At 43.9% G+C, this 15,580-nt stretch overlaps 1 protein-coding gene across 1 annotated transcript in view; it reads left to right on the forward strand.

Annotated features, from left to right (window-relative positions):
* The window catches only part of LOC135910146 (uncharacterized), a 103,817-nt gene extending 88,544 nt beyond the window's left edge, over positions 1 to 15,273 (forward strand). The window contains exons 11-13 of the mRNA XM_065442180.1: positions 5,265 to 5,417; positions 6,864 to 6,995; positions 13,635 to 15,273. Of these exons, the coding sequence (XP_065298252.1) occupies positions 5,265 to 5,417; positions 6,864 to 6,995; positions 13,635 to 13,787 (438 nt within the window). The 3' untranslated portion in view covers positions 13,788 to 15,273. The remainder of the gene's footprint in view (positions 1 to 5,264; positions 5,418 to 6,863; positions 6,996 to 13,634) is intronic.
* The last annotated feature ends 307 nt before the right edge of the window (positions 15,274 to 15,580 follow it).

Raw genomic sequence — 15,580 nt, forward strand, 5'->3', positions numbered from 1 at the left:
GACGATGAAGAGACTGCGGCGGCGCATTATCGTGGCACAACTTCCAGTTGTCTGCGATGTCAGGCCGGATGCGTTGAACCCTGCGTGAAATGTCTCTTGAGGACTTCCATATAAAATTTGGCGTTAAGAGTGATTCCAGGTTACACACACTCGTGATGAAGCAGTCCGCGGATCTAGAAAAATATGATGAGCATGATCTTGATCTTTGAATTGCTCATCCTGGCTTTCTTCTCTCGAAGAGACGAGTGCGTGTGCCACTCTGATGATTTACTTTTGGTCTTGGGGTCCCATTCAAATACCCAAGTCTCGTCCCCTCTAATTATGATGTCCAAAAGTTTTCGATCACGTTTGAACAACGCAGCCTGGCTTTTTGTCGTCATTCAGCACTTTTGGAACCATTTTTGCGCACACCTTCCGCATGCCGATATCATTTCTAACGATTTCATGAACTTGAGGTTTCGGAATGTTTCACATGGCGGCCATTAATACAACACTTAAAATATAAAGGCCGATACTATCATGTCGGCCATTAAACGAGCAATAATTGAGTCTGTCAAAAATGAACTCCATTGCGTACCTTATACATGATGCATTTCAGTACACTTAGATGAAGGCCGCCGTGAAGCGATTCTTGTTATTCGTGAAATGTGGGTAAGCTTCCCATAACTAGCCTTGTTGCCCGTTCTAACATGCACATCGAGTAATATCCATTGAGCTAGAGTATCATATTTCCATCCCTACTGAGCATCATGTTTGCAGATACAATCCTCAAATAATGTCTTGAGCAGTGAGACAAGAGAAGGTGCGTGAGCACACTGCGCACGTGCTTAGGAAGTTTCACAAGTGGTGTTTCTGACGCACTAGACTAATCAGACTTATGAGATCTGACAATGACCAATATTCTGTTTATTAGTAGTAGTATTGTAAAATTGGTTATTTCTTTCTTCTTTCCATCTAAAAGTTGAAGTTAGCAGTTGACTATTGTACCCATTTAGACGTTTCGCATGCATTTCACCAGAAAGATTAAGATCTACGACTTTCATATAGTCCAGTGACCTTATTTCTTGACAGACTTCAAGATATTACACCATGTCCTCATGTTGACCTCTGCACACAATATTTTCAGGCCTCCGCTTTATATAACGCAAGAAGGCTGCTGCAAGGATACAAGAATGTCAAAGAGCCAGCTCAGCATGACTCCACGTGTTGCAGAGAAGGACATTCCAAAGTATCAAAATACATTGCCACCATGCAATTTGGACGAGAAAACTCGAATATGAGAATATTGGCGTACCGTTTCACTAAATGTCACCAAAACTTTGAACATACAGTATGTCACACCAAGATGAAAATTCTCACGTGTTCTAGGCAGTCATCTTATCTAGGTATTTGTTTGCAATGTCTTTAATGGGAAAGTCAAGATCAACAATGCTCTCTGGAGACAAGCACATGGCAGCATATGTCACTGAAGAGTTAGAAATCTGTTCTAAAGAAAAGCTGATTAGTTTTGTCAGAAGTGACTGCTTTTTATCTTGCCTCTCTACCGATATATCCATGCGATAAAAAAAATATAATGGTACCGTAACATTGTAGATTTCCTTAGTGACATATTACATATTTCCAGTGTACCACGGTACCTGTGTTCACTATAAAAAAGCAAGAGCTCATGCTTGGTTAGTTTCTGACATAATTTATTAGCATGTAGATGCAAAGGTGCATATGCAAACCACTATCATTCTATATTTTAAACGTTGACATGAAGCCGACAGATATCAATACCTTCGCCTTTATCTATTTTTTACATCTAATCTTAGAAGTATGGCTTCCTCTTCGGTCCCAGAAAAGAAAAGCATTGGGGGCAGAGTACCTCGGGTTTGAGAAGTAATTATTGTTTACGTGCATGCTCACGAAACCAGTTATTAGAACTGATCGCGGCTTCAGAAGCGGGAGCAAGGTCATTAACTGTGTAGGCGCCGGTGCGTAACTTACATCTTAATTAGAAGCCACAGGGTCGCTTGGAATGGAAACATTAATTTGACAAGTAAAATTGTGGTTTCTCTTGTGAAATAGTCATGTGTGCTTTTGGCACGTATTAGAGATCTTGAGCAAGGTGATTGAAGTCTACTTGCGAGCCAAGTATGATAGCAGAGGCAGGGGTGTTCAATGCAACGAACTGGGAGCATCTCCGTGGAACACTTGTTCACTTCGTAGATGTGAACATATAGTGTTAAGGAAAATCCCCTAGTTTAATGGCTTCTGCAGAGATAATTTTTATAGAGCAAAATAACAAATAATTTTTAAACATAGTAAATATCTGGACTTAAGGTAGAGTGCGCGGTGAGGCACTGTATTCGCTTTCCCAGACATACATGTACTTGTTTTAAGACGAAGACTCTCTAGGCGCGATAATTATTCTTACTTTAGCATAGCTTAATCACTTCAGTAGGAAAAGAAGTTTTGATTACAAGTAGTTGGTTCATTGTGCAATTATATGCATAGCCGCATGCAAAATCCACAAGTATGGAAGGGATATGTAAATCGGGATGGTGCCTTTCCCGATTTATGCTTTTCTTTTTTTTCTTTTTTGTGCACTGCCCTGCCTTTGCTTGTACTTATGTCGCCTTTGATGATCCATATTTATCACATCTCATTCGTGGTTCACATCTGAAACCATGCTATAGTTTACTTAGATTACATTTTTAACTAGTCACAATAATTGATCACCTAATTCTTCAAGCTGCTACTCAGATGTATAGCGTTCATACCGTTATACGGGATGAACAGCTACAATACATGACGAGAACTCTGATGCACAATGTTTTAATATCAATGCTCCTTGCAGTCTTATACTCATTTGCTACGCACTAGATAACGTTCTAAATTTAATCTTACTTATATTTGTGAGAAAGTGTAACGGATCAATCCAACAGCACCAGGACACTACTTTCGTGAAGACGCCAACAGAATAGAAAATATTATACGCCTCTGGACTACTTTGAGTCTGGCCAGGATATAGCTGCAGAACCAAACAAGACACGCGTGTAACAATGGAGTACAGGCCATACATGAATAATTTGATGTAAAATATTTATAACCAAATGTAGACCAGTGACCTCACATGAGAATAAGCTAGACGTTTTTCGAAATGCTCTGTACTCTCCGGCAGGAAGATCCATACGTTGTACAGGACATTATCGAATGAGCTGCTGTCTTAGCATGCGGCACTAAAATGTTTCCTGCACAATTTATCTACGTTTCCGGCCTCATCTTTACCAGCTCATCTGGTAACCTCCACCATATACGTGCAAGCGTTTTGTGCTAGTTATGCGCTTGCTGTTCAGTAATTTGGCGTATATTTCTCCTCGATCGTAGTGGAAATATTTCTGAGTTTCAAGTTTACCTTCCCATTGTATACTTTAATATTCAAAAGATAGAGCCAATTGCAAATAAAGGTTATTTCTGCACTAATACGGATGAAACTCTAGAGCATATACTCATGATTACAAGATCTGTTGTAAAGTTCATAAGCATCATTGTATATGATTTTATGCGGCCATTATGTTTCTGAACTTATTATTCAGTTTGTCGTGGGACTGAGCAATAAAGAGTTTGACATTTTAACAGAAAAAGATGTTTCATTTGAGTAACTTGGCGACTACAGATTACATCCGATTCACCGAGCATAAGTGAACGAGCTGCTTATGAAGAAATGAAATATTCCCCATATGTAAGTATCGCGAATCCCTTCTAACCTGACCATGGCCATACATCGTGAGCACTTTCACAATATTGGGAGGAATACTAGCAGTCTGTTCTGAAGGAGTGCAATTTCTCTGATAGGAGGAGTGCAAGCACTCCGTATGGGGAGTAGGAACACTTGGTGTGGAGGAGTAGAACCACTTTGCCTGGGTGAGTGCTATTACCCATATGGGGAAAGTATTAGCGCTCTACAGAAGAGTACTGGCACTCCCTTGCGGTGGAGTTTTAAAACTCTGTCGGGAGAGTTATTTTACTCTCTCTGAAAGGGAGTCGATCTATTCTCGAAAAAGGAGTGAAACATGGGACTAGAAGATACCTCATCAAAGGGAGTTTCCGGAACTCTCTTTATTTTTAGAGTCTGTACAATGGCCTCGTACATCGTTTCAATGGGGTGCAGAAACGAATGTTCTGTGAAATATATGGCAATACCAACCAATGCACCGTGACAGATATATCTTACTGATCTTCTGTTCGCACATCCGGATGCTCCACATGAACTTAGGACTCTCTCTCTTCGAGTTGTTATACTGCCGCCGTGTCCGACATTCTATTACTACGTTTAACGCATTCAGAACAAGATACGCACTTGACTGGATAACAAGGAAAAAATATTAAGATGTTGTAGAGTTGTGGAATCACCTAGCAGAGATGCCGCTGAAGAGAGCAGTGAAGACGATTTCGCTTGGTCGGACACCGACGTTCGAAATACCACCTATTTTTGTGACCCGGTCGCACGACAACGTCCAATGTAACCCGGAAGCGACAGGCTTTCCGCTCTCGTCTCCCAGCAGATGCCTACCTGCCGTGTCTGCTGGGTCAATTCATCGAGTGACGTCGTCACGTCAGTTTCATAGAACACCGAATCCCGAGCGTGCAGCGCCCGTACGAACGTTGTGTAGGGACGCTTCGCATTGCTCTCCTGTACCTAACGACTTACGTTCGAGTAGCTCGCTATACATCTGTTTCAATATAAGCTTTTTGCTGTTTCTCTCCCCGTCTCTTCCTTGCTGACCTCGAAGGCTTCTGTGACTCGTAAAATTTGAACTACTCGACGAACATAATCTCAAGAACCACATATATTTGTCCTTTGAACTAATAAAAAGAGAACATTCACTAAAGAAAAAGAAACAGAAAGCAAATAAACGCTGGCAGTTGTGTGCACATATTTTATGGCATAAGCATCTATTGAATAACTAAAATTGAATAATTGCATAGGAGTCTTTGTCAGCAATTTCCCAGTTTAAGCATTGAAATTGCTATCACAAATCAGCACTGTAAATTGTTGGCTAATCCGCTTTGTTAATAATAACGATATAATGTATCAATTTTATGTAATGAATTATGTCCTTTAAGCCTGCGAAGTGTTCCTTCCAGAAAGCTCCAATTCGATGTGCGTTTTGTTAATAGCAGGATGGCGAAAGGAGTGCAAAATTATGAGTTTGCATGAGACCAATACTTCAATGTGTGCATCGCTCGGCGATTGTTTCTTCACACTGTGCCTACAGGCGGATGTCGCGGGCCATCTGAGTTCCCTGGAATCCTTTACCATGCGAGGTCATTATCTGATGCTCTCATTGGGTCTGTTCGCACGCGGTTATTGGACCAAGGATGGCGAGGTGGGCATCGCTATAAAAAGCGTCCCCTTGGACTACCCTTCGGTGAGTGCAACGTCCCGATATTAATACCAGCTATATGTACTTATTCTATTGTATTATACGATCTGTATATACATCGCAGGGAAATAAGGATCAGTTTGCAACCATTTTCGTGAATTTGGAAGATAGAAACTCAAGAAGGGAAAGGGGAAGTTTGCAGTCACTACAGCAGTTGACGATATAGTTCGTCTTAAAACTCTGCCCATTTCCATCATTACGATGGAGGCTTACTCGTGAAAAAGTGAGAGCTTTTCACTTAGGCGCTGCGGAGCCCTTATCTGCATATCATAAAGAAAGGATTGAAAGAAAGAGACAACATAAATGCAACAGGGGTCGAACAGAATCAGCATCTAAAATTCCTGCATGCATATTTCCTTTTCAGTACACATTGGTACAAAAGAATCAACTTTACAGCGAAGTAGAGAATATTTAGTAAGAAGTACGTAAGAGTGACAAGTAAAATGAATGGCATATTAAATGTTCTCGTACATTACACGCGGTGCATTTTCAGCCCAAATATTCTGAGATTATCGAGCAGTAACATCACGCAGCAATATCACGCAACAACAGCCGCCAGTCTTGACGCGACTAAACTGATGCACCAAAATTTGCTCATTAAGCTTAGTGTGTGTGCCGAGGGAATGTTTGGGGCGCTATATTCAGGTTACCCCTCCAGTGCGCAACCACTTCGGCTGCATACTGTGCCAGTCCTTAGCAGCGCTACTCGTCCTATGAAGCGGCAGAAGTGGATGCTGGAGAAAGCTGCTGTGATTAAACACGACCTCCGAGGTCTGGCGGTGCTTACGAGCACGCCGCCTGATCTCGTATACTGCAAGCAGCAGAGAGCGGTCACGGGACCCTGAAAACGTCATGGCCCCCATGCGGCGTCAATTTTTCTCATATGCGCCCCGGCGGTAGGCGCCTACTGTTTATCGTGGGAGTAAGTAGAATAGCGGGCCGAATTTGACCGTGAAGCGCAATCAACGCCACTGGGGGCCGTATTATGCAGAGCAACACGTCCGTTGGTTGCAACAAACTGCTTCAGAGCAAATGACATGACCTATGCCATCGCATTACTTGATGCGCACAGTTCATGTCGAAAGGGCCATCACTACATGACTGGCAGTGGGTTAGAGGCAGCCATTAGTGCACATACAGCCTACTATTTTTTGTTATGTATAACCATGCTGGAGCCCTCTGCTCTGCATGGCAATGATCAAGACACGTGGGGGGCGACTTTGTCAATGCGTCCTGCAAGCGGACGCTACCAACCCTGCGATGTGGTTGAGCAACGAACCGTGCTGCAGTGTCAGTAAGTACCACAAGACATTAGGTCCCGGCGCGAGCTGTTAATCGGGAACTCACGTCCGCTATACTGACCAAATCTTCCATTACTCGAAGGTCGCTTGTCTTTCATTCGATATAATTTTGTCTTTCTTGCATTTTCAGGTGTGCAGGTGCAAAGCTGGAGAGTGTCGACGACTCGCGACTGGCGACTTTGGCAAAGTGGATGCGACAGTACTAAGTTTTAGCCAAAACACGCTGGTATTTTTTGACGGCACCAAGCAGATAAACAAAAAGGTGAATGCCCTTGTACCTACGTTGTCGTCCAATGACGCTCGGTACTGTACCGATGACCCAATATCCGTCAAGCTTAACAGTGTCCTCAAGAAGTTTTTCTCCAAGTTAAGAAAGGCATTTCCCTTTAAAACATACTTTTTCAGAAATTCCGGTCAGAATGCGCGTGACTTTTCTGGTAGTGAACACGCAACACCTCATTCAAGGCCAGAACCGGCACAGTCCTCAAGTAACCGCGGCGTGTCAAGAAAAGATTGTAATGACAAAAGAGTTTCGCTGTTAGCTTTTAACGGCGTGTTCCGTATTTCGCCTTGAGGCCTGTCTAGCTAGAGATAATGCTCGTCAGGATGTCTGAACTAAAAGCTTTTCGTTCTGATTTCACTTTCATTGTAATGAAACTGAATGTACCGTTCCGGTTCTACTCCTGAACCAAAAAAAAAAACTTATCCCTAATGCTTCATAACGGTTTTGGTTCGCATACAAAAATGTTCGAAGCAACGATGATCAGTGTTGCACATTGGGCGATTGAAAAAGTTCCCCCCCCCCTTCTTTTTTAGCCAAATTGGAGCTCTAAATGCAAAGTCAGCATATCCATTCTCAGCAGTTGACCTTTCTTGGACCGGCTCGTCCTTATCGTCCGGCAGCTCTGCGGCACGGCGCTGCTGCCAGTTGTTGAAGAAGGCGGTTGTGCTTCACACATCCACAGCGTACGAGCAACAAAGTGTGATTAATTTTCTTTGGAGCAAGGAACGAACGCCCATCGAAATCCGCAGGCGAATACAGCACATATATGGGGAAAGGTGTCTCACTGTCGGAAGCGTGAGGGGATGCTGTTGTGAATTCGCAAAAACCCGTGAAGACTTGCATGACGATGAGCCTTCGAGGAGGCCGCGTTCATCGCTGACTGACGACAGGGGCACCTAAAGTTTACGGCTGCCATGGTATAAATGTCTGAAGAGGTGCGGGGACTATATGGAAAAATAGTGTAAAGTACGCAAACTAATAGGTATATTTGGAGTTACTTTTGTGTACTTTGTATTGGCTACTAAAAAACAGGGGCAGATGTCTCATGACTCGCCCTCGTAGTTTTCTCAATAACTAAATTATGAATTCTAAGATCCTGCTCTGTGCCTTGAGTGACGTCACTGAGCATCTCCTCAGAAGCTGCGCGTCATCGAGTGTACTTGCCGAAATGCAAGGCCGCTGTTTCTATAATAGCTACCTTTACGAGAGCAAACAAACGTTAAAATTCCGTAACAAAGCATTGCACCCGTAGAAAACGAAATCGTATGCTCTTCATCACACAAGCCCGGGGTTTCGTGGCGATGCCAATCTCGTAGCGCACCGAGCGGGTCAGCTGAATAGAGCTCTCGACCTGCACTTGCTCGCACTTTCCCTACCTGAGATACGCGCTATTGCTAACTTTGATTAACTTTGGTTTTTTTTCCGATTGCCGACTTGCTCCGTGAACCAGAAACGGATAAAAAATACTTCTGTCTCGCTCCGGAACAAAATGATACATGACGTTTCTCTTACGTTTCTGTTCCGGTCAAAAGTATCGTTTTGTTTCTCTTATTTTGGTTCCCTTCCGAGACACTGGTGTTCATCACAGTAATCTAATAAAGGGGCTCTGAACCATTCTTTATCGAAGTTGAGAATTACGTTTTACGGTAAAAGATACGATTTCAGATATATTATTGGAGCAACAAAGTACTTCATTGCATTTGGCAAAAGCGGAGCTGTAGGCAATCAAAGATCGTCTTTGATCCCCTTGCGGTGTTCCCGCGCTTTCTCAAATGACTTCGACTGCAAAGGCTAGGGCAAAGTGGGGTGGCCCCCACAATGCCACGCGTATGGATTGTCACCATGGCGTGCAGCTCAAATTTGATTTTCGATGGTCGCACTGACGCCACTACTTCCCATGGTGGCGACTTCGACGCGCCAAGCTCAGGGGCTACAACCTAAGCTTGCGGTTGAGTTCAGAGTGTCTCGTACCTTTGCTGTGCAACTGTGTAGGAAATAGCTACCCGCAGCTGTTTTCGCACCGAGCGACCTGAGTAGCACATTTCCTTTCCCACTTATCTGTAATATGATCAATAAGCTAAATCAATAACATAAACCAATACCATAAGTTATTAACATAATTTCCAATGGTCGAACAAATTTCATCTTCGTGTTCGCTCGTGCGAGTATGCCGCCATCGCGTACACTCACGAGAAGCAGTTTGGAGAAAACGGTATCCGCAAGAAATTAAACATCTTCTAAAACAGCTCCGCGGCCTGGATTTTTTTTTTGTTTTTACATTGTATAAGTCAAACACGTGCACGTAGGCCTGCGCTCTAGAGTTCAGCCCGAATGCCCAGGCGGCAAAAAATTAAAAAAAAAACATACACAAAAATTGCGGCACCTATGGACCCCAAACATTTGCTCGCGACCGCACATCGGCTTAGGAATGAATGCCGCACTATGTAGTCGCGTCGAAAGGACTCCCAACGTACGGAGGTGGTGTGCAATGTGAGAAGCAGACGACGTTTTCGTCAATGCTGGCACTCGGACCTCCAGTCACGTCGCCCACAGACACCAATCAGAAGACGCCGTTGTCCTCATCCAGCCTTACCGAGTCAGCTTCTGCACTCGTCGCGACCCCAAGCGGCAGCCGTGGTACTTATGCTAGGCTGCAGACGCAACTACATGCAACTGTTGTAGCTAACTCTGTGCACGTCAGCGCTGAACACAGCGCTCCTGTGCCAAAATCTGGCCGAATCATCTGGTGCCGACCAGCTTTGTCCTGTGCCAGTTGAACCGAAGGTCAATAGTGGCATCCAATTTTCGCAACTTCCGCAATAGGTCGACAAGAAGCGAAGTCTGCCAAGACGTCTAGCCAGGAGCGGCCAGGAATGAGAGCGCGCTGGCAAGCCTACGTCTGGCCTGACATCATGTTTCGCGTGGTTCTAGACTAGTTGAGCTTTCAAAGCAAGCAGAAATTAACGTGACGTGACGGCTACGTCACTGATAGGCATTGCGGCCGAAGTTTCCGTCCCACGCAGCCAGGCGCGACCGATGTTTAGTCGATGAGAGTCACCGATCGTACGGTAGTCGAACTTTCGGAAGTACGCAGTTCCCACCGAAATTCGAAACTGATTCCTTTTCTCTTAAGCGTCTTTTTAAACTGCGTCAACAAATATACGCTTTAAAATTACACAGAAGTGCACTGATCCAAGCGCCCTTCGTGATTGATGTCATCCATTGGCCAATAGCAGCCGCCAAAGGGAATCTTTGCATTCCCTGTGATTCTATTGAAGATTGTATTGCCTGTGAGCCTAGAGTAACAAGAGGTAACCCGAAGAATGGGAGGAGAAGGCTTATGTTAAAAAGACAGTGATCCGGAAAAAGGTAGCTTCGCGCTCCGCTTGCTAGCTCCGTGGGCCGCACACGACAACCAAATTTGGTTGAGATGTTCGGTGCTGCGAACGCTATGGGCGGCCTTTATTTTTTGGCCGAGGCCAAAAGGAGCTTTAGGACCCCTCTGAGGCGCTTCACGGCAAGAACACCTATTTAAATGCGTTGTCACGGAAAAATAGTGCTTTGCGGAATCCGCTGAACCGAGTTTTACGATGTTCGCTGAACTTAAAGGAATATTCTAAATACAACAGCAGCAGGAACTAGATCTTTAATCTCACCCTGCAGTTTCCATATACCCAATATATATAAATAACAAAATTTGAGAAAACCTTTGACGCCATGTTTAAAACCGTCGCACCAAGCAATAAAAAGAAATCTGAATTATGAATTTTGTAAGGTGCAGTAATTGAGACATTTAAAGCGGAGAAAACAGATGTATTAGACTTTGCTTTCAAGTATTCCAATTATTTCATAGCAGGATATATTGAAATATTTTGTGTAAGCGTCTTGTATCAATTTGCACTAATCTGTGAACAAACTATTATACCATAAGGTGTTCGCTTAAGGATATCTAACAGATTCACTTATATAACTGAGGTTGCTGGTTTGGTAGTATTGCGCATTTGTAAATGTATAATAAAGTTACCAAGTTTCACCAGTATTTTATAAATGGTGAAGAACTAAATCAATACTTTCGTTCATAGAGTCGGTAGGATACGATATTTTTAATTTAGCAGCTCTTGTTTGGTGTGGTATTTCTGCGTTTCACATGTACTTAGTAAATTGTAGTTGGTCGTGACTTAACCTTAAATCCCCAGCTATTAAGGCTTCAGGTATTAAGCTTAAGGCCTAAGGGTAATAAAATTAAAGCCTCAGTCACTAAAAAAATTTTCGTCAATATTTCGCATTTTTTATTCCTTTCATCGTTTGGTAAAATGGAAAACTGGTACCCTATCGACTGCAATGCCCCTCAGCAAACACAGACGTGGCAGAAGCTCTTGCTGTCATTCCTGAATAAAAGGAGCTGCTATACTACAAAGCCTCATTACGCATTACCGCTTCACACTCATCTATATATAGGAACCTTTTCTCAACAATTATATTAACAATACTAACTTGATATTGAGGAAAGGCGCATATTGCTGTGTGTCATAGACATCCCAGGACCTTTTCTAACATTTCTGGGCTCGATTTTGTAGCCTTCTGTCAACACGTCACGACATTGTAAGATTAAATTTCACGCATGTCGTAGTTAGCTCGTCATATCCTGTCCACTCAGGGAAAAGAAACATACAATCTGCGGAACTTTCACACAACCCTAGCTCTCACGCCTTAAATCTTGCGCGGCCGCTAGCGGGTATCGAGCCGGTGACCCTCGTGCTCAGAAGCAAAAATATTCAAGCATCCAAATCATCCTTGTGCCTTGTCGTGAAATTCGCAACGCTGATTCCACGCCATAGAGTTGTGGATCGCGCGGTGCCCACCCCACAAGTGTGACACTTCAGGACGCTATGTGAAATTGTATGGTTAATTAAAGCATAAGTGTTGCGAGTTTAGAATAGGAACGATAAAGTAGCTAAATAAACTTTAGGAAGACGAAGGCCATGCAGAATCACTGCTTCCTTTCGCCTATTTTCGCGCCGCTGTTCTGCTCCTGGAGCCCTGTAACATAAATCTATTTCAATTTGCTTAAATTGTTGAGGTTCAATTTACGTGCCCACCGATACGAGCATCGTGCGGTGACCCGCAGGGTTGTTTGAATAGTCCAATCAAAAACTCTCCTTGGTATAGGAGATAATTATTGTTTGCATTAACAACTATTCGAATTTCCTGCTTTGGCTGATTTTTCTCAAATAATTGCCTAACAGGTGAGAAGTGCACAGAATTGGAGAGCGTTTCTGTGCGTCAAACTAGCGTAGTGAAAGTAGATAACCGAATGAGGAGGTGTGCTGCAGGCGGCATTGATCGGTCCGCTTCCCCTTGTTTAACTTGCGGTGTCGGGTCGGATTTCGCGGTGGCATGGAACAGGAGGTGATAAATGCCACTAAAACAGATCCTCAGTAAGGATGTGTTGGTAGAGCAATGTCGCATATGTGGCCGAAGGGGCTCCATAGTCACATACTGGTATTAAAAAAATATTCTGTGCAAATAAATCTACTTTCCATGGCAGATTCGAGCAGACAGTGGCAGATAGATTGGCGGGCAACCTACTTCTATTTCTTTTGGAACTGGGCAGTCTCCAGCTATTACGAAAGCAATTCAGTTTCATACGGCAAGATGATGGGTTTGCGGTTTTGTAATGGCCAAAAAAAAACGTACAATCCCAAATAATTAGTTCTCTTTCCTTCATCCAAATTATGTGTGGTTACTGGGTCCAAATCATATCAAGTGGGGAGCATTCCTGGTTTTCGAAATGCCGTTTGACAGACAAGTGATGTGGGTGCGGCCCGAAAAATGCGTCACCCATCGTAGAAAGCACATTTGTGAAATGGAACGGAAATAGTTTAGAATACCTTTAGGCCTTAACGCTCTTTATGTACAACCAACTAACAAGAGCATGTATGTCTGTTAACTGCCACATGACAAACGTCGATTTCATTCGTCTATTTCGAGTCCCAATAGCGCGTTCGTCGAGCGCATTACATTTCCCTGGACGAATTTGAGCGTTCGGAATTCATTCTGCTGGTTCTATCCGAACACGCAATATCCGTCTCAGAACATTCAGAGGCACTAGCTTTCTCCTTAGGCAGGAGACTGCTACCGAAATGGAGTTCAGGTCCATAATGTGAAAAGTCGCGCGAGAAGCCACGGACAGGCTACTACCATATTTGTCCTTCTACATTCTGCGCTGCTTTACTCATGATGAATGCAAACCTAATAGCCGTGCTCTGAGACCTGACACAATTTCGGGTCACGTGGTTACTCCAACTTCAGTTCCTCTCATGGTACCTACCTCGGCGAGTGCCCCATTAGATCATCTGGTATATTTGGTGAAATATGGAAAGTGCCAAAGCTTTCCTGCTTCTGGTCTCATCTATTGCAATGATAAGCTGCCTAAACTTGAACCTTTTTCATTCCTTCTCTGGCACTAGCCTAAACCATGCTCTGAACCATTGCGATCAGAGTAGGAGCGCCTTAGGAACCAGCCAAGTGCTCAGCTAGTATTGAATATTCAACGAAAATTCGTCAAATAGGCATATTTCTCTCCCAATAATTTCAACCACGTGCCGTTCCATGCAGGCTAAGTCAAGACTTGACATACTGCCCAAGAACTACACCGGTATTGCAGCGTTCAACGTTGAGATGGATGACTTCGATGGCACATGCTACGTCCGAAAGTTCCCACGACTCAGTGCTATCAGAGGCCGAATTGAGGATGCCAAAAAAACGTAGTGAGGCCGTCCTGGAGGCCATTCACGGCACTTTTTTTTTCAACTGCAATGCATGAGAGGAGCGCAAGCAAAAGAATGTGTAGGGTGAAGTGTTCCGGCCTGTGGGCCTAAGGGTTGAGTAATTTAGCATCGAGGCATTAGTGGCTGTAGTGTGGTGTAAAAAAAAAATAAACTGCGCTGAATAAGCCGAAGGACAATTGCTTGTGTGAGGGACTGCGACCAAAAACCACACTAGCGTGCTTTGTTTTTTTTTTTTTGCTCTTTTTCTCTGTTTGCATGCAATAAGAGTGCTCTTATTCCCTCTAGCCCCATTCACATCGACTTTATCTGTAATGGCCAAAGCCGTTGTCCTATGCATGTTGCTTCAAATAGGCATATTTGAATAATAAACTGTCCCGCGGTGGTGGCCATTCAAGCATTATTAGTCTTGTTTCAAGTTCCGGCCATATGCTGATCGTTTTTTCAAATTACTTTCACTTACGTAAGCGAAACGGTGTGTCGCAAAATTTAAAAAAAAGATGGATCAGTGAACGGCATTCTGTATACTTGAGCACCTTGATGTTCAATGTGACATATTAAATATGGGAGTCCATGTTATACCCGGTCAGCCTCAGCAGGAACAGTGTTCCGTATATTGGCATCTATCAAAGTTTCAGCACAGCCATGTCTGCTGGTATACCCCCTAATTTAATGGGAATCCCTTCTGGAGCGGCACTTTCTTCCGTGTGCTTGGCAGGGCAAAATTAAGAAATAAAATCAGCCGTGCGGCCGTGGCAACAGTTTATTGATGCTCGAGCGGGAAACGCCATCCCGGTTGTCGTCTGCTATGCACTCGACGAGCACACGACTTTCTCTGTAGGCGCCAATGGAACGCAACATCGGTTGCATGTTTATTTGCAGATTGTTTTCCTCTTTCAGTTTTTGTTTTCAACGCACCCTTCGGCTTTTACTTTTCTTGTACTAGCAACATGTGTGCAAGGCTTCTGTGTTAAAAGTTATCTTTTTCTGTTCAAGATGCGCGAGCCGGGGCTCCTGTTCTCGAAACGCACGGCGCACCTTAACGTCTATCATTTACTCTGGCCGTGCTCGCAAGCTCACATAAACTGCGAACAAGACAAGCGCAAGATTGAGGAAGCAGTCCGGACCGAAGAACTAGCTCCCCAACTCTGGGCTGTCCAGCAGGTCCACGACGCCGCCAGGAAACTCAACCTGCCGATTCCGTCGTGGGAGACGCCCACTCCATGAGAGCCCAAAGCTCTCGTGGCCTGCAGGACCTGGAATGAAGTTGATTTCCTTCCTTCCTTCGTAAACGTCAATTTTATGTCGCGTGACGTTGCGCCATTGCAGGGGTCTTGCGAAATAATTGGTGGTGCGACGAGCTGCGCGAATTATGGTAATGAGCAGCCATATGCGATTCCGGGCGAGAGGAATGCGTATCGCCACAATTTCTCGTTCGTTTGGCGCCATTAAAAATATTTTGTTCTTAACGCACGCTCATGGTATTTGCATCGCTCTCGGGTGGTGTGTGCATTTGCGGCTTGGGCCTTCATTTTTTTAAGAGAACAAGTTTATACGAAATAATATTGGTTTAACATAGCAAACGTTGCGCAACGTTGTCCACTTCTCACTGCTGCGTTTTTATTTCAATCTAGATTTATGCCTTTTTGCCAATCAAAAGCTACGACAACGGCGTCTTTTTAATTTATAAAAAAGGATGTAGGGAAGGTGGCGCCTTGATGTTTCCTCCCGCGGTCCGAGTAACCAGCGAACTGAACAAGAGATGCCAGTGCCGGT

This window comes from Dermacentor albipictus, chromosome 7 (genome assembly GCF_038994185.2).
Source record: "Dermacentor albipictus isolate Rhodes 1998 colony chromosome 7, USDA_Dalb.pri_finalv2, whole genome shotgun sequence".
Classification (NCBI taxonomy): domain Eukaryota; kingdom Metazoa; phylum Arthropoda; class Arachnida; order Ixodida; family Ixodidae; genus Dermacentor; species Dermacentor albipictus.